This window comes from Phasianus colchicus, chromosome 21 (assembly GCF_987193195.1).
Source record: "Phasianus colchicus chromosome 21, bPhaCol1.hap1.1, whole genome shotgun sequence".
Lineage (NCBI taxonomy): Eukaryota > Metazoa > Chordata > Aves > Galliformes > Phasianidae > Phasianus > Phasianus colchicus.
Genome location: NC_143456.1, coordinates 10,642,218 through 10,662,088, shown reverse-complemented (window position 1 = coordinate 10,662,088; position 19,871 = coordinate 10,642,218). Strand labels below are relative to the sequence as shown.

The 19,871-nt window shown below is 37.8% G+C and overlaps 1 protein-coding gene across 8 annotated transcripts in view; it reads right to left on the bottom strand.

Annotated features, from left to right (window-relative positions):
• Positions 1–19,871, bottom strand: part of PITPNM3 (PITPNM family member 3) — a 58,514-nt gene that overhangs the window by 23,011 nt on the left and 15,632 nt on the right. For 4 of the 8 annotated variants that reach the window (XM_090122441.1, XM_090122439.1, XM_090122442.1 and 1 more), the window contains 5 exons: positions 19,173–19,280; positions 10,762–10,809; positions 7,911–7,987; positions 5,111–5,346; positions 459–648 (listed from right to left, as the gene is read on the bottom strand). In XM_090122441.1, coding sequence (XP_089978567.1) covers positions 459–648; positions 5,111–5,346; positions 7,911–7,987; positions 10,762–10,809; positions 19,173–19,280 — 659 coding nt within the window. Of the gene's footprint in view, positions 1–458; positions 649–5,110; positions 5,347–5,516; positions 5,861–5,886; positions 6,017–7,910; positions 7,988–10,761; positions 10,810–11,332; positions 11,715–19,172; positions 19,281–19,871 lie in introns of those variants that run through there. The other 4 variants (XM_090122444.1, XM_090122443.1, XM_090122446.1 and 1 more) reach the window with 4 other exon arrangements.

The window sequence follows — 19,871 nt, the reverse complement described above, 5'->3', positions numbered from 1 at the left end:
CTGTCAGGGATGTACTGATGACCCAACTCTTCAGCTATGGAAGGTGTGTGACAAACTCAGAAACATAGATTAGCAGTTGTTTTGGGCTTGCAGACTTGTCCATTGCTTAGTATAATACACTCTTAATACACAACTAAGGCTCCTGTATACTATCAGAGTTCATAGTAATAATTACTGAGAGCTTAGGTGTCAAAAAGCCTGTGGGAGAAGGTATAGTATTTTCTACCAACTGAATAAATCCAGGTTAGATTCAGCACAGGATTCCAAAAGGGGAATCTTCCTCATGCTGAGTACTGAGAGGGCATTTTGTATAAGTAATCCCAAGCTAATGTTCATGCATCAGATTTACAGTATTGTTCCCTCACACTCAAAACTACGAACACAGATTAGAAATAGCTTAAAAAAATATTCTTGCTCCAAAGGAATTTTTCTTTTATGTAAGAAAATAATAGCCCTACCTGCCCGTTAAAGCCAACTCCATCTGTAGATTTGAGAAAGTCATTGTAAACTTGGTTTGCTCTACTGATCACCATGGCAACTGCGTCCTGGTACTGAGGGGATGAAACAGCCAGCAAGGGCAAAGCAGCCAGTGGGATGTGGTCTTCACTGCTGCTGAGACAGCTTTCATCATAGCTGTAGGGATTTAGGCTAAAGTAGAACATGCTATTGTCAAGATAAACGCAAAAGGCAGCACATAGCATTAGCAAATGAATAGTTATTAACAGAAATAGGCTGTGCTGTTGCAATTCACTATGAAAGTACAAAAAGGACCATTTGATTACAACACTCAACAGTTAAAAATCAGGAAGTTACTGTTTTATGAGACTAAGACAACCCTAGAACACATTCCTGAAATTAAATACACAAAGTGAAATTTTTCCACCCTATTTTTACACATACAAGTAGACATAACTTAAGAGAATAAATTGATTATTCCCTTTCAGCCTTTTTCCCCCCCATATTCTAACTTACTACATTAAAGAATGGAATTAAGAAACGGAATGTTATTTCCTAGAACAGCAAATAGAAGCATTGTTCAAAAGCATATAAAAACATTTTTCCAAATGTTCCATCCCTTCAAAAAGATGAAACAAAGTTGCACTACCTCCAAAATTATATGCATTTGTTTTCACAGTAAAACTTTTCAAAAAGGAGGTTTAAGAGGTTTAACAGCTGAAAATGCAAGCTTAAATTTGATAGCATGGCAGTTTTATTCTAGTTTGGATGTGTGCTCTGCAAGTTTTTCAGTAAATGCCATTCATATCTTGACTGATTTTTATGGATGAGTGGAGAAAACATTTCAGAGAGCCAAAGTTGCTGGTCATGTACATCTGTGCCGGATTCAGTAAGCTGACTGTCCTTCAGAGACTAAAAGACAAGTCAGAAGTATTTTTGACAATTCAGCTCATTCAAAGTTTATCCAAAGCCAAAAGCAAGCAACTTCAATATACTTACCAAGCGTTCAGCTTTGTACCTTAATTTAAATGCCTATGAAACCTATAAGGCACTCAAAAAACTCTTGAGATTCACATACAGTCAGCCCTTAGCCTGGTACATTAGGTTTTATTCAAATCAAGAGCTAAAAGGAATCCTGCATTGTAGATGACTGCTGGACAACCAACTTCCAATGATGCATATCTTACAAGATTGACTTCTTTGTCTCCTAAATGCAGCTTTTTGTTTATTTGTTTATTTTAACATTTGCAATTATTATTCTCCAGTTTAACTTCTACTGTAATTTAGAATCTTCAGTATCAAGTCTGAATCCATGTACACTCATTAAATCAGTCTATAAAAAGCATAACTTTTGATCCAGTCAGTGACATCTAGCTGGAACAAGAAAGATGAAGGTTAAAACTAGGGCCTATTTCATCTTTAGAAGCAACAGTGGAGATAGTTTCACGGAAGATCATTCATATATTACAGATTCACACCAGTTGCCTAAGCAGTGTCTTTCTGATATACAAGAGAGAAAGGAAACTGAAAATGATGGAAGTAGATGGGAGCAGACCAGATTAAACAGCCTGAAACATGTACTAGTTGGGAGTGATTCCTCCTTGAAAAATGCCTTTCTTTTAAGCCACTACTTGGAAGACAGGCGGAAAACTGCCTACATGCGTTCAAATGAAGAGTTCCAGTGGAATTTCTCTGAATTCAGATATTCGGCACACAGGCACAGCATAACACAAAACCTGTGCCAAGGCAAACAGAGGGTTGCTCTATGTTGGCACACACTATGCCAGCACATTCATAAAATTGAGTATACACTCAAATCAAACATGAAATCTTATGCTGCTGCTTAATCTGGCTCACACTTGATAAAATATTTCAGTAATTAAAAACACACTTCCTTCTCCACAGTTTGCTAAGTGGGATGTTTACCACAACTTTACGTTCCACAACTGCTTCCTGGAGTTCTGACTATAAAAGCTGCTGGTGTGAAGCTACAGCAATGTGAGAGCAGGAAATCACTTCTCCTTTTGTCAGCTCCAAACAGATAAACCACAAAAGCAGCTCTGTGCAAGAACATTATCAAGGCAATACCAATCATATGTTAGCACTAGGAATGATTCCACTGGGCATTCAAATATTCAGCTTAGCTATTTTCAGTTGGGCTGAGTACTGTATAATGCAACAAGAGGGAATCAAAAAACAAAGAAAAAGCAGGAGGGAGTCTTTTCATTTGGGCTGCCAGCATACCCTTCCTTCTACTCTACCAGCTCTTCTTGTAGTCAGTCAAGCCCTGTGGGCTCTGCCTTATGGGATACCTAGGAGATGCAACTGATCTGGTTTCATAAACGGCCCGTTTAAAGGGGGATCCTTCAAACGCCTTTTGATGCTTCAACTCTCCTTCTTCTGCTGGTTCGCTTTCTTTACAGGGTAGCTACTTGGACACACACTTATACTTCTTTCCCGGCTGTTTCAGGAAAGAAGTATTCCCCCTCAATGTGAACACTGTTGCAACTTCCAGCAATCTGGTTTGTGCTTAGTCATCCTTCCTACTATATGCCCGTCTCAGCTTTGAGTCCAACCGGTATTTCAGAACTTTAATGTATACTCTAATCCCTCCATTCCACTGCTGTCACATAGATAGCAGGCATCACTGTTCTCACATCTTAAGGTCCCAAATGTGATTTTAAAAAACTCATATCCTCTTCTGTGAGGTTTTCTGCTCCACAAGAGGTTCAAATGTAACCTCAGGTGTTATAGTGCATCAAAGGCCATAAAAGAGACCATCATTTAAAGGAAACATCAGGAAAAAAAAAACAAAACAACAAAACAATAGAAGTTTCCCTCTGCTTAGGAAAAAAAAAAAAAAAAAATCAAGCAAGTCTGAATCTTTCCTCCCCATCACCACAGAGTTGCTCTTGGTTTACACTCACACAAGAGTTGGATCAGGCCCAAGAACACATTTCTTTCTCCTCTCTCTATCATGCAGAAAAGATTAGTATACATCCCTTTAAAATATTTATGTCAAGGAAAATGTCACTAAGGAAATAAACTTTACCTGAAAAGATTCTCTCATTTAAGGGGTGAATTTCAGGACTAAAAAGAAGAAAAGTGGGTATAGACAAACAGCCCACTAGAAAATTCCAGTTGGTATTTTAAATTCAGCTCATTAAGACCACAGAAATAAATAAAAACAGTGAAGAGATTTTTAATATTTTAATCCTCATGTTACAGAATATTCTGCATTAGCTCAGTTAAAATACTGGTTGGACTAGTACCAGAACCACAGCACAATCAGAATTACTGCTACCCAAGTTGATAAAATATTATTGATTTCCATTATGAGGATGTAGAAGCCAGTTATAAGAGCACTCAGAGGAAAACCTGCTAAGGAACTAAGGCTTTCAAGTGTTTAGGCTAAGATCAGCTGCTGTCCCATGGTTTTAACAACCTGACAACATCTTAACCATGGTACTCTCTTATACCCATATCCCTTAAGTTTTCCACATATATTCTAGGCTAGAGGTACAATTCAAAGACAGCATAAATATTCCTATTTCTTCCTCAGGCTTTGTGCTAGGCTTTTCGTTAATGACTGAAAAAAAATCTCCTTGTATTATTTTAACCTTGTATTTCTTCAACTTTAGGAAGCGAGGCACTGATGGACCAATTTACTCATTCAAGGTCACACAGGAAATCTACTGCAGACTAAAGAATACTACTCTTATTTCCTGACTTCCATGTGAAGATTTTATATAAAAAGTCATACCTCCTCTCCAGGAGCTGCTGCTACACGTCATTTTTAGATTATCATAGCAATGTCATTATGAGTGCATATCTGAAATTTTTACTGTTGTATATATAACGATTGTTAAAATTAATAGTAATGATAGTTTTTCACTCTGAGAGTACCTTTCATACAAGCACGCAGAGGAACTTCAAAACATACTACTGATGCACAGAGTTATGTTCTTGCTCTGGGCACAGTAAATACCAAACTAAGCAGGTCTCTAAGCTGCTAATTACCCTTGCTCTGAAAGTACATTCAAAATTTCATACTGACTTGTTTTTGTATTGAAATACTATCACAGCATACTACACAACAATAATTATCAACTACAGAGCTGACTTGCTACAAGAAATGTGATCTGATGAACAACTTCTTTGGCTTGTCAAGCCCAGAGAAGAGGAGGCTGAGGGGGGCCCTCATAGCAGCTTGCAGCTTCTCACAGGAGAGCAAAGAGGCAGGCATTGCCCTCTGGGGATAGCAACAGGGCCTAAGGGAACAGAATGGAGTTCTGTCAGGCGGGGGTTGGGAAAAAGATTCTGCTAGAGGGTGTTGGGTATGGAACAGGCTCCCCAGGGCAGCAGGCATGGCCCCATGCTGCCAGAACTTTAGGAGCACGTGGATACTGCTCTCAGATATAACCAAATCCTAGATGTACTGTGAACTGAAGCCTTCAATAGCCAAAGGCATTGTTTCTTACAGATGCATCCTCTGTAACTCATTCAAGAGTATACTGTATTCACAATGGCAACAAACGAATACCACAAAACTAGAGGACTTCAAAGAGTGGTAGCTCCTATTGGGAATGAGCATGTCAAAAGCCTTTCAAAACCACACTGCAAAGCCAAATAATATAAAGCAAAATCAGCTTACTTGGAAACAAGAGAGAAGGCTGCTGAACAGATTGCTGGGCAGGGAACAAGTCTGATCAAGATGTGGCCCAAAGCAGCAGGGAAATGGGCTTGGGTCACCTTCTCAAAGACAGAACTGAAAGTGTTGATGTCTGCCAGCTTGCTGCTTTGATCCTCTCCCCCAGTATCTAAGATATTCCCTCCATGTAGGATCAGAATTAGCACACGAGTTTTGCATTTCTGGTGTTGAACTACTTCCTATGAGAAAAACAGGAAATAAGAAAGAAAGGAGCCTTTTTACAAAAAGTGTTGGTATATTTAGGGTAAATGTTCACAAGCAGTGATTTTTTTTTTCCCATTCCCACTGTGATCATTTGTGTTACCTGACTTTGGGAGGGGGTGGGGGGTAGCATTTAATTCAAGTATACCTGAATCAGGTAGAGCACACTAAGCTCTACCATAAAGCCCTTGCATCTCAGATTTAGGTGTTGGATTAACAAAAATTATAAATAACTTTGTACACATCAAAAGCTATTGGAAATATATCCACACTGGAGAACACGTCAAACATTCACAGAGAGCCTAAGTCTCTAGGTATTGTGAACTGGGATGCTGCAATTTTGGAAAGGTTTATCTCAAATAATCATGGGATCTGAAAAGAAAAACAAATGAGAACATTTCTGGTTATTTTCATTTCTGCCAATAAAAGCATCAAGCAAAAGAAGGTGATAGAGTTTTGGCAAAAGCAGCCACTTGAAATTCACAAAATATTAAAATGAAAAAGTGGGGTTAACTTACCCAGACATTTACTGAAAGAGTAAAAATTGTACTGGAGCTGACAGCCATAAATCTCATAAATAAATTTATGAGCACGTGAATGCATGCATACACAGACAACAATCTACCATGGAAGGTGAAGTGATGTGGTCTGCAGAAAAAACAAGATGTTATCTACTTGAAACTGGAACAACGTTTTGCAAGTTTCACAGATGCACTTTTATTTTCCCCTTCTGTAGACTCTACATATTCACTCAAAGGATGACTTACTAATACATTACTAGATCAAGAAAATTAGGTGATTTACTGAGAAAGCAGTTGAAATATAACAAGACATTATACTGTGAAATAAACTCCATTTATTTCCAGCAAGGTCTTTTAAATTAATTTATATTATTTTATATTCTACTACTACAACCTGATTGTAATCTAATAGATATGTCTGTATCTTTATCTGCTGTGCTCAGATGATGTCTCTTCTCTTTTTCATTCCTTTACGAGTTTATCTAAACTGCAAGACATTTAAGGCAAAAATTGGTTTGATTCACATCACAGCGCCTTCTAAAAACAGGCATTCAAACATGACACAATTCATATATATATATCCCTCAGGAATGCAACTCTCAGCACGGTATAATGTTTTTGTGAAGAAACTGACCAATACTATGACAACTGTGTCCAGTTCTGGGCTCTCCAGCTCAAGAAAGACATGGAACTGCTAGCGAGAATCCAGCAGAGGGCAGCAGAGATGGTTGGGGCTTGAAGCACCTTTCTTACCAGGAAAGGCTGAGAGCCCTTTGGCTATTCAGCCTAGAAATGATAAGGCTGAGTGGGGATCTAATCAGTGTTTATCAATATCAAAAGGGCAGGGGTCAGAAGGGAGAAACTAACAAAGTAACTGCACAAACACACACTTCAGCCCGTAGTTTAGGAGGATGTGTGGGGTGGGGGGAGAGGAAGGGGAGGCACATGTTGGGGTGGAAACACTGACACAGATAAGGAAAAAAGATGTAGTTCAGCATGTAGTATTTCTCCAGAGTAGTGATAGAGAAATGGTTGAAAGAGAGAATCCTAAGTTGTTCCACACAGCCATTATCTCTGTTTAGCCTACAGTTTTTTGTCTCCAATAACATTACTCATTTTAAGTCTCATATTCATCTCCTGAAGGTGTGTTTTCTGCCTTTTAAGTTTTGGATATGCATGTAAGTAGAATGAGTATTTTTAAGGTTCCACTTTTTCCTGCTCTAATTTACAAATTCTGACTCCATTTATTCTCAATCCAGTCATTCAAAGAGAAACTTAATTCCCTTTAAAAAGCTAAGAGTAGCTCTTTCCAAAGCCAACCAGACTGTAAACAATTAGCGCTGCTGAAAGGTTGGTGTAACCAAAAGCTTCAAAACAGAGAAAAATTCAGGCAGGTCAGTACTGCTCAAGTCACTGTTACTAGAAGTGCCTCAGCATCACTGCATTTAACAGGTGTCCTTCACAGAAGGAATCAAAGGGAGTGAAAATAATTTGCTTCTAAGGAATAGCCCAGGCATGTCTAAGGAAAGGGGCTCAAGGACTAATTCAAAGGGCATCTGAAGTGAAAGACTATCAATTTCCAGGGAGCTTTAGGACTGGGATTACTCAAAAACAGAAAAGTAGGCATTTCTGTTTCCTGTTCTACATGGGAACAGATGACCTTAATAGGTTAACTGGAAGGACTAGAACTAGTTTAGATTCTTTGCATCTTCTAAAGAAGTAATTCTGTTACTATCAATTTCATGACTGCTGATGAACCTTCTCAAAATATGCATTTGCGCTGAAGCACTACGGAGACATAACAATTTCTCGAGAGACATAGGGTCGTATTTCCACCCAAATTAATTATGCAATATTTTAAAAACTTGGTTTGATTTTCTATGATTGCATGTGCACTTACTGAACAAGAAGAAGAAATATTAAGCCATCAAAGAGGCTTATAATTCCATAATGCAATATGACAGTATTTCCACATGTCTGTACCCTGGAAATCAGCACAGTTTGTTTTGGGTAACACTCACCTCATTGTCCTCATGCATTTCAATACTGCCTTGTGCAGGTAACCTTTGTTTTCTTAAAGAGGCATGATATAATTCACCTGAAAGGAAGAGAGAGGTAACTGACTGTATAAATACTTGGGTGCCTCATCTTTCACAGACATCTCTGTAGTTAAGATACAGTTATAGTTTCAAGACATAAAGATTCTGTGGACAAACAGAACAACGGACAAAGTTCTTTGCAACATATAACAAGCAACATCTGTAACAAGATTCAAGTCCTTATGCAAAGGTATACTGTATCAGCACAGATACTGTTTGTCATCTGTGCCTCTCTGGAACAGGCTGAAATAATGGACTCTGCAGTGTTACTTTGTCTAAACACAAATACTGTCAGGTAATGAGAAGGAACAGAAACTAGAATAAGTTCATTATAAGAACTATGGCATGGTAAAACTACACTATTTTTTTTGTTTGTTTGTTTAAAAGTAAACAATTACAAACTAGAAGTGCTAAGTTGTCTTAAGACTATACCTGTTGTTCCTGTATGTCAGTGGAATTTACACAGTAATTAAATATTGCAATATTTCACTAAGGGGCAATTACTTCAACTGAAGTCTGGAAGATTAGTTCTTTGAGAGGTTAACCCTTCTACAGACAGCGATGAAATCCCAAATGAAATGAAAATCCTCCCACCTCTGTTAACACCTTCTCCCTTACAAGTGGAAAGGAGGCTGCGAGTGCATGCTGACAGCTTCCTGAATTTAAATAGACTTTTTTCTCTATTTCCTCCAGCATGTCTGAAGAAAATAAAATGCATCATATAATGCTACAGATAACTTGGCTTACTTTTTCTTTTAGAGTACTGAACTCACACCATGTTTGTTACCATTCCACTTGAGACACATTTATAGACAGTCTGCCAGATTCTAAAAGAATAGATTAGTTATGCAGGGTCTGGTAAGGCTATCCTAAAAGCACTGAACTTAGTCCAAAACAAACTTCAAATACTCTTAACTTCTGCATAAGAATTGAGAGCTAATTCCATAGCCAGTCTTACCAATATCATTCCTTACATCCATCAAACAATATGGCTACGTTTCTCCATATTTAAAAACAAATTGATTATTCTTGCCTTTCTGGCAGGCAAAGATTTAAAGGATTAGTCATTTAATATTTGTGTAAAACAAAACATAAGTCCATCACTAAATAACACCCACACAAAAAACACCCTCACCAAACAGCAAAAACACAAACCCACAAAGCCTTAACTTCCAACCAAATGCAATTACACTATGGAAGTCTCTGCACTTTAATCTCACCAGCTAGAAAGACACTATGGCTTCTCAAAATCTGGCACAAGAAGATACAGGAACAGGAGAACAATCTGAAACCTGATTCCTCAGGACAGTCAGCTCTCATACAGGTATCCAAATAAACTAATCAACAGTGGGCAGGCAGTAGTAGTGGCTAGTTCGCACTGCCATCCTTACGTTCAAGTTTTCAAAACTAACCAAGTCCCCAAACATACTGAGAACTTGGAAAAACCCAGCCTTTCTATTGTGTCTTTCTGGGAACAAAACTCTTGAAAACCTCGATCTAGTTATAGCTGCTGAGCCATCCTACACAGCTCTGGCTCATATTACTGAGGAGATTCTTCTGAAGAATACTGAGGACTTCTTCATGCTACTGAGTGAAATGTGTCCTAATAGCACTGCACTGGTTTCCTGCAGGCCACAAGTAGGAATGAAAAGTCATCTTCTTCTAAACACTTTCTTGACCCAGCCAGCATGCCAGGTTGTAAGGTCATAATCAATTATCCTGCTAGTATACAAAGACCTTCCTCTAGAAGTTCAAATAATCTTGCCTCTACAGACATGAGTATCTTTTTGGGAGGTAGTCTGAGGCTGTGAAATTAACTCACTTGCACAAAACTTAACACCTTCCACTCCCACTGCAGAACACTCTGCCTGTGAGGGAACAAACTTGAAGGTACAGCAGCAGCAATTTAAACAAAACAGAACAAAACAAAAACAACAAAGTTTGAGAAATAAAACTGCTGAATCACAAAACTACCTTGCATATAGATCTCCACAGGGAACAAAAAGAAAAATGAATGCACTGCATATGACAAATTTAAGCTAGAGCATATTGCTATACTCCTAAAGGTAACCCAGTTTAGGACAAACTAATGAAACAATTAAATAACGATCTGTCAGCTAGGATATAAAGCTCAGTTAAATTTTGTGCCTTAGTGTGTGCTTCTTCTATATCATATATTATCACATTTCTCTATGCCCTTTCTTTAGCTATGCAGGTGGATTCTAGAGAACAGCTGTATTACAAGGTTATGCAGGTAAAGTGAATTTCTGGATTTGCAGGATTAGCATAAGAACAAGCTTAATGCAGAAGAGAAAAAACAAGAACAAAAAACCCGGTCATGTGCTTTCCCTTTGGGAACTCCATTTAGTATTTTACAGTAATGCTTCATGCTGCTCAAAACGCCCTCCTAGAGAACACTTCCTGCTTCATCTAGCAACATACTACATTACAGGCTGTTCTGCACTTCTTGTTAAAAAAAATTAAAAATAAATAAAAAAAAAGGAATAAACCAGGTTATATAGAGCATACAGTCTGTAAAGCATAATGCACTATTTAATGTACTAAGTCTTACAGGCACTTTTGGGGTACATTTTCATAAACCTCAATAACAATAAATAAATTACGCAAACACAGCCTTTGCCGTTTCATACTCCAAAAAATAACATTTGAAGAAAGCACAGTAACACGCTTTTGCTGATCAACACTTTATTATTATCTCTAGCTGTTAAGCAGAATTGAATACAAAGAAAACTGAAAATAACTTTAGACTCACGTTGCTTTTCCTGTAGAAAGCCAGATGAGCAAAATACAGATTCTTCACCTGCAAAGGGAAAAAAGAAGGGAATGAAACAGGATTGCTTTACATGAACAACAAGTTCCTTCCTTTTTCTAATATATTACAGTAAATAGTTTGCAACTGACCACTATGCTGATTTTTAAAACATCCAGTGGCTTCTTTGGAAAGAGCTTAGCAAAAGATACACTGGAGAATTACTGCCTAGTGAATAAGAGTCTTGGCTGTGTAACATGTTAAGCAAATACACCATTTCAAAAACATTTTAAACAATGAGATGCAAAATACAGCCAATTCCTCACAGCCTGTTATTTCACACAGCAAGTACACATGTACAATTCATAGGCAAAATAATGTAAGCAAAGACAGCTATGAAATTCTAGATTTCCAAAGAAATTAACAGATCTCAAAACCATCTGATAGTATATTTAAATTCTGAGCTGTGACAGTTTTAAATTTTCAGATGCCACAGTTAAACACCTCATTAAGTCTGTCCCCCAAATGCTTGACACAAAGTTCTTTCAAGTACATAACTAAAATTCGATGTTACCTATTTTCACAAACATTCACAAAATGTTGTTTGTAAGAAGATAGATCCAGAGAAGTATGTTCTTTAGCTTTCAGCTAGCGGTTCCTAGAGTTAGGTTTTGGTCTCATTTCCTCCTCCTCCTCACAAGTAAAACTTTCTCCAGCTTCAGGCTATGTGACACTGAAAATCACAATGCAGGTCCAGAAGTCCCCTAAATCACATGATGCGTCTCTTCACAGTCATCCCTCATGAGGTCCAAGGAGCACAAACCTAGACTGAAGGCAGACCTGCTACATTTTAAACTATCCTTCTGATGACACTGAAAACATCTTACTGTGATATGAAAGGAAAGACTTTAATGCCAAGCCTAATTAACCACTTGTAGGTATTCAACTTCATTTGTTTAAACAGTCCTTGCAATCTAGTTTCTAAAACCATGACATCTACACTACTAAATGGCTTTGAAATTAGTTCTAACTTTTCAGGAAGAGTTTAATTTATGGGGAGACTCACCAAATTCAAAGAACTATTGACTTTGTCAAAAGAAAATATGCTAGTGAAATTAAGGCAGCAGGAACTCTATGCTCTAGCAGACTGTGAGCTATGCTCTTCACAAGTGTACAGATACTTTCATCATACATTCATTTTCTCAGAATCTGGAAAAAAGAAAAAAAAAGCAACTTCTCTAGCCTAGAATTAGAACATGATCTGCATTTCCTCTGGTTGCACATTACCAGCTACTGAGATGCTACAAACAAACAAAAGCAAGCGGTTTTTTTGAACAGTGCTGAAACCAGAATAGAATCCATCTTACTTCTTCCACAAAAGATTGATAACTGGTAACAGCAGCAGAAATAAACTTAACTATTCACCACAGAAATTTGCTACAATTAAAGTTTTACAAAGTTCGCCTCAGTGTTAAATACTTGTGTGTTACCTGGCGCTACACGGTCAATACACATATGCCTATCTTCACAGATCAGTGCTCCCAAGATGCCAGAGAACTGCAGAATGGCTGAGGTGGGATGGGACCTCTAGGTCCATCAGATCCAACCCTCCTAGCTCAAGCAGGGACACCTAGGGCAAGCTGCCCAGGACCATGTCCAGATGGTTTCTGAACATCTCCAAAGACAGAAACTCTACAATCTCTCTGGGTATCTGTTCCAGTACTCCATCATCCACACAATAAAGAAGCACTTTCTGATATTTAGATGGAATCTTGTGTTCCAATTTGTGCCCACTGCCTCTCCTCCTGGCACTGGGCACCACTGAAAAGAGCGCAACTATGTCTTCTTTGCAACCTCATAGGGTATTTGTATGCCTTGTTTTGCTGTCCCCTGTGATTACATCTCTAATGTGATCAGCACCAAAGGAGAGCACAGCAGAACACAGTTGTGTGCCTCAGTACCAGTAAGATACTACAATTGTGATCTTTGTTCATCTTCTTCCCCATACATCCAGGCTTTCTTCAGCAAGAACACAGTGAAATTTAACTCTGAATAGAACAGTCTGATTTTCTATTTTTTTTTAAACTATGGCAAATATAACACTGATGGCAGTTCAGTTAGGCAAAATCTAGAAAGACAGAAGGAAAGGAAAGGAAGTAATGCACCTACAGATAGCGTGATCTGAATGGGACTGGCAGCCAGGGAACCTGTAGGCCCAAAGAAACTGATGAAAAATCACCTGCTGATTTCAGCATGTGGATGAGATCTTAACAGAAATCCAAAAATTAAAAGGGAATCTGCGGAGGGACTGCAAGAACACGAATATTCTATGTAGCAGGACTCTCAGGTAAAAAAAAAAAACACCTTAGAGGCTAGTTTAAGTTTCCCCCATTTTGCATACATTTGCTCAGCTGTATTTTACAACATGCAGTATAACAAAAATAAAATGTTATAAAACTCTGGCAACCTTGTTCTAGTCTAAACTGCTACCATAGATTATTTGCATCTGCTAGAATTGTTGTAGAAGTAAATCTGTTTTTATATGAGCCATCTGATATGTTTTGGATTGCTACTGACTACTGTAATTTCCATCTTTCCTTTCCACTGCTCAGTTCACCAAACTAAATTCTACTTGCCATTCTTCACATTATTAGGCAGTGACAGATGCGACTGCAATAAATTTAATAGCGGCATAAACATTACATTCAGCTATGTACAAACACATTTTAATTATATGACCTCAGGAAGCCTCGAGAGAGAGATCACATGCTACTGGCAAGGAGGATATCCATTTGTTTACAGAGAACATCGACTGTGGACAAACTTAGGCAAGGCAACCTTCAGGGACGGAGGCTGAGAACACCACTAAAAGGTGAAAATCACAATACTGAAAGCACATGAAGATATATGATTTTTTCCATTGTAGTATGCATTTCAACCACTGCATTGTTTCAGCCCTGATGATGCATGGCAGATGTAGCAAAGGAGACTGAATCAGTGAGTCAATGAAAGATGAGACCAGATGCATAGCTTGATAAAGACATATTAGTGTGCACCTTGTCTTGCACAGAATCATTAGTCTCCTGTACTAATTTAATGGGTCCATATCAACATAGTTCATAATTTCAGATAAGATTTAGTATTCATCCCACAATTTACAAGCATCTTTTTAAGTCTAGACCATTTAAGGAAAACAAACTAACAAATAAACAAACCTTTCCACCTTAACTAAGTGGAAAATGTTAATTCACAGCCAAGATAACACAATAGTATTATTAGACTACTACAGTTTTGTTCAGTGTCTTGTGGAAACTGTGGCAACTGGCACAGACTGGCAACTGTCTCCCTCATCAGTCAGAAATGTGCTGTTTCACACACAAATTATGGCTGTTTTTTGTCTTACATTAGATGGAAAAAGGTAAGATCCAAAAGATATATGAGAGGCCAAAAAATCACTCTGCAAGGCTTGTTTTTAAATGCAGAGTGTCATGGAGTTATCTCTAGATCTATCTGCCTCTACGACAGGAGGACAGCAGGCCCACAGGCCCAAAAAGGGAAAAAGGGGAGGGTAAGGGAACAAAGAGAGAAAGGAATTAAAAAAAAAAAACAAACAACAGTGGCAACGATCTAAGGAGGGAAGTTAATTTACTAATTATAATAGCAAAAATACAAGTTAATTGACACTAATAAACAAAATAAATGAGAGAGTGAGTGTCCAAAACTGAAGGCCTTACTCTAATGCCGAAGGCAGATGGCTGGGGAGAACACGGCACAGAGACGAGCAGCAAAAAGAAAGGGACAGCCTCGTGACTTGGGAACAGTTTTATCTTTCCCTCTAAACAGAAAACAGAAACAGAACAGTGAAAGACTTCTGGGAGATGGACTTATTCTCCTCCTCTGAGAACCAGGTACCCGGAAATATCAACAGTCCACAGAACTGGAACATTAGCTCTTAACATTAACTCCCAGTGCACTACGTGATGTTACGATGTGGAATACTGATAACAAAAATCGTAAAACCATGACACAGAGTTACACAGAACAATTGTAGTGGTAGGAAGCCACAGTGCACACTACAGTCTTTGGAGAACAATTTATAGTGAGTTTTAAGGAGAGAAGTACATAATTTGTTATTAAAAAAAAATAAATCAGTAGGAATTGCATGGCTCAATTCTAGATGGTACAGAAAGGGCAGGAGTACAGATGTAACATAACTTATCCAACAGTAGCACCTCCCAGCTCCAAAGCACTACCTCACAGATACACTGGGTGGGAGAATTAATGTTTAGTCTAAGTCAACAATTCAAATAAGTCCCAAAAAGAGAGCACTATTACTATCAGCATTTTTTTTCCAGACAATCAGTGCATTTAAAGATGGAAAGATCTCACTAATCTGGTCTTGGACAGTGATACCAGGTATGAAAATTCCCAGCTGTGTAAGCTGACTGTGTCCATCTATTTTGCTGGTTATGAGTAAGACAATCCCATCAGTCTGTATATGCAACACATGAAGCATGAGAATACAGGATTTCACAGCCATTTAATGGCTAATTATGTTTTAATCAACTAAAATTATGTTTTAATCAACTGAAAAATTTATTTCCTAAGTTGCCTACCTGAGAATTCATCATAATCTATGACATTTTAATTGAATTATCTGGATTTACACCGTATAACAGTAGCATATATGATAGAACTGACTAAAGGTTCTTAAAATGTAAGTAGGACTTATTAAATCAACAGTCACCCCGTCAAAGCTGTATTACAGAAATAATTCCTTTGCTTGCTTGCTTATGTTATATTTTACAAAAACTATCACTAATGCCAACTTTTTCCCCTCTTTCCCTCTCCCTTCCACACCTGCCCCTACGTAAAATTTCCATACTGTGGGGAAAAAAAAAAAAGAGAGAGAAAAAAAAAAAAGAAAAAGAAGAAGAAAGGCTGTATGCTCAAGTCCTTGCTAGAAATTTGGTAGAGCTGACATTTAAAAGTTGAAAAGCTAAACAATTAACGTAGCTCTTGCTTATTCTGGCCTAAGCATAATTCTGTCTCTCAGAAAACACTAGTCCAACAAGTTTTAGTTTTCATTAGTCAGACTGCTGAGTATTAATATAAATAAAAAATTAAAATAACAACTATCATATAAAAGTAAAAAAACCCAATGAATTAGAAAATAAATAATAAAACATTAGAAAATAAAATTAATGATTAATTGCAGATACAGCATCACTACATTCTCTTTTCCTAAGAGAAGAAGCAGCCTAGTAAATTAAAAAAGTGGTATATAAGGGTTTACCACAATTTAGTAAGAACAGTGCTCGCAAATCTAAGAGGAATATGACTACTTCTGTCCACAAAGCAGGATCAGATAAAGCAAGAGGAGAAGCAGACAGATCATTTCTGAAGGAAAGCAAAAGGTTGTCATTAAAACAAACATAAAGCACAACTGGTTGCATACTCTTTTGTCATGGCCCTCTGTCACAATTGCAAAAGTAACGATAGGAAAGCTAAGATTTAAAATGCTGGCAGCAAGGACAGAGTCACATTACCTAGTATGATGCACAGAGGCATAATTACAATTAATGAGATTAAACTAACAAGAAAGGAAGCACAGAGTATTAGAAAATACCTGCCAATAACTAGACCTGGCAATCAGAAAGGAAAACAATGTAAAAGAAATAACAGCAGAAGACCTCCGTCGCTAGCAGTTCTTCCATTCTTGCAGCAAATTCAGTGCTTGGTCCTCTCTTTCTTAACAAGTAGCTTACCACATCCCTGTCAACTCACACTTCTCCTGTGAGCTGGCAATTTTTACAAACACTGCTTGTGAGAAAAACCGAGAGCAAAAAGTAAGCTTCCGTTTAGTGAGAATTAGCTTTCATCTGCCTCAAAGCAGGTAACAGACTTGTCAGTAAGATTTTTGTGACTGGGGAGAGCAACACCTATGCTCACAGCAACAAAAATAGCCTTCATAAGATTTCTTACAAAGTTCTTGCTGGTGTGAACTTGTGTAAAGTGTTTCACAAACGCAGTCTCCCCGTCAAAGAGTTTGCAGTCTAGAAAGGCCAAGTAGATCAACAGATGGGCAACCAGGGAAGAGAGAGCAACCTCACTATTCATGATTCATATGACTTTTTTTTTTTTTTTTTTGGTAATTTAAATCATGCTCAGGTTTATCTCAAATGCATAAGCTTTGACCTCATAGTTAATACCTACCACATCAATGGAATTTGCCCCTACAATTTCACCTGCTGAAATGCCAATACAAACTTAAATTGACATATGAACTACTAGCTTGGATTGAATGACACATCTTTTTTGTAACAAATACTTGCCTGGTTTGCTAGTTAAGATGTTTCATGGTCTCATTTCTGACTATGACGTAACTCCAGTAATGAAACATAATACACACTGAATTCAAAGTATACAAAAAGTCTGCTGTATTTGCTGAGAATTCACCTCATCTTAACTGTACCGTGTCAACAGTACAAGGCTGTGCTGCCATTCAGTGAGACCTGGACAAGTTGAGAGTTGCACAGAATTCAACAAGGGCAAATGTCCTCCCCCTACAGCTGGGGAGGAATAACCATATGCATCAGTACAGGTTAGGGGCTGAGCTGCTCGAAAGGAGCTCTGTAGAGAAGGACTAAGGTGTCCTGGTGGCCAACAGGCTGACCATGAGCCAGCAGTGTGCCCTTGTGGCCAAGAAGGCCAATGGCACCCTCAGATGCATTGCACAGAGCATGGCCAGCAGGCTAAGGCTGGTTTCTCCTCCCCTCTGTCCTGTGAAGGCCACATTTGGAGTGCTGTGCTCGCAGCTGAAGGCAGACAGGGAACTGGAGAGAATCCAGTGGAGGGTCACTGAGAAAACTCAGCTTTAGCTGGGCACATAATTTTTTACTATAAATACTTGAGCTAAGGCTGAAATACTTCCTACTCTATCCAAAGATTACTGATCATAGATATCTCTGAAACTGCTGAATCAGTAATTCTACTCAGTCTTATTAAGCTATAACAAAAGCACTGTCTAATTATTTGTACTAAAAACACTGCAATAAGTATTTGGCAGATAATTCCATGAGGACAGACACAGATAAGTAGATGTAAGGGAAATCAGTAAATAACAAATCGGTGGGGCTGAATTTGAAAGCATAACATGGCAAGGAAAAGCAGGAAATACACGTAAGTGCTTCATCTGCTACAAAATCTCACATATTTAGCAGGCATGCAATATGGTTCATGGTGAGCCATTTAGAAAACTAAGTCATAGTTGATGCAGTACCATATTAATTTTTCTTACTACTCTTTTTTGTCTTGCAGAGAAAATGGTATACTACACCACATCTAGCAACTCTTCCAAACTGCCATTTGGAGTCAGAGACACAATGAAGTAAGTTACCAAGTAACATAAGAGAAAACTTGGTATCATTGTTAAGAATAAATGTAAAAAAGAAATCTTCCTGAAATTACCTATTTAACAATTGTAAACATAATATCTGGATTGGCATCTACTTGTCATTTAAGTGCTAGCAAATAAAAATTCCGATGGTAGATAATCAGAAAGTTTCTGAATCAGATAAATATTACTTTTAATCAATCCTTATACTGAAATAGACTGGCTCATAGTTACTTTCAGGATTGATTATATGTAACAAATTAGTATAGAAAAGCCTCCAAAAAAGGATCTTGAAATTCTTCAAAAAAGTTAGATTAATAACAAGCACTATTATCACAGATGGGCAAGTAAGTTAGGTCCACCATTCTCCAACCCAAATCATTCTATGGTTCTAGATTCTCTGTAAATTCAGTGAGGTAATTTTCATTTTTAAATGACAAGGTAATTTAGGAGACAAAGAAACAATTAAAAGGAGTTGCTTAGGCTTCTGTCTTAGGTTCTAGATTCCTACTGGTGTATCAGCATTCACTTCTCACTCATATCAGTGGTGCACTATTACCTAAATGTTAAGCTAAAGCTGTCTGAAAATATTCTTAAAGTGTGTCTCCTTGAAATTTTTAGATAATGATTTGCTGATGTTGAAAGAAGGCTTCAGAGTGTTCAAGTAACAGAGACTTACTCTATGAAGAAAATAAACTAATAATAATGACCAAAAAGTCTTTAATATAGATTGATCACAGGAAACACAGAAAATACAGGCTGCAGTCTTGTAAACCATCTTGTGGTTGTTGAGCTTTGAATCTAAAACAGTCCCACTGTGTCAATACACTTATGATGCTACTTGGTCCATCAGAGAAGTTTCTTCCTGGAATAGGTCACTAATTCACTTCCCATCACTAAAACATTACTTACACATTTATGTAAATCTTTAAACTATGTGATATTATGAATTTTATTTCTGTTGAGTATTTACGTGTCCAGCACTTTAAATAGATATGTAAGGCAAGCTGAATGGTACCTTGATTTTCTTCCAGCTTCCCAATTGTTTCTATCTGCTCAACAAGGTCATTTGAGTTCCACTGGCTCATGCCGATGAGAATAGCACTTTTTCCTTCCACCACCTCTTCTGTATGAGGAAAAAGGAAAAAAAATATATGGCAGTGATGAACACGAAAATACCACAAAGGACTAAAACTAGTAACTGTGAGAGAAATAAGCAGCCTAAGTTAGCATAGGCAAAGACTCTCCAAAGAAGCTTCCAGCTTGACATATCCTGAAGTGTACCTATGCACTACATTAATTTTGTGCAGGAAAACCAGAGAGGAGAGGGTTGTTTGACTATTTGCTCTTACCTCAAGCAGGTCACTTAAAAACAAAGTTGGGAATAAATCACTCAAGTGTTTACTATCAGCTTACTAGTTAGAATTCCTTCCCCTCTCCCCACTCCGGGAAAGCACTGAAGATCAAAACAACCCTAAAACTGACATCTTTGTTTTTTCTTAACAGCTCACAGAAATTTCACAGAACCTACAGCCCTGCCCAACTCACGATTCTCCTTCCTCAGTTTCTAAAAATTGAAAATACTTACAGCACTAAACTATCAACTTGTAATTGCTCAGTCTGGCGAAAACAATGTTGTTAGTCCATTCCAAAATGAGCTTACTCACTTGTGGCAAATCTGGCAAAAGAATAGGGATAGTACAACAAAACTTTGCAC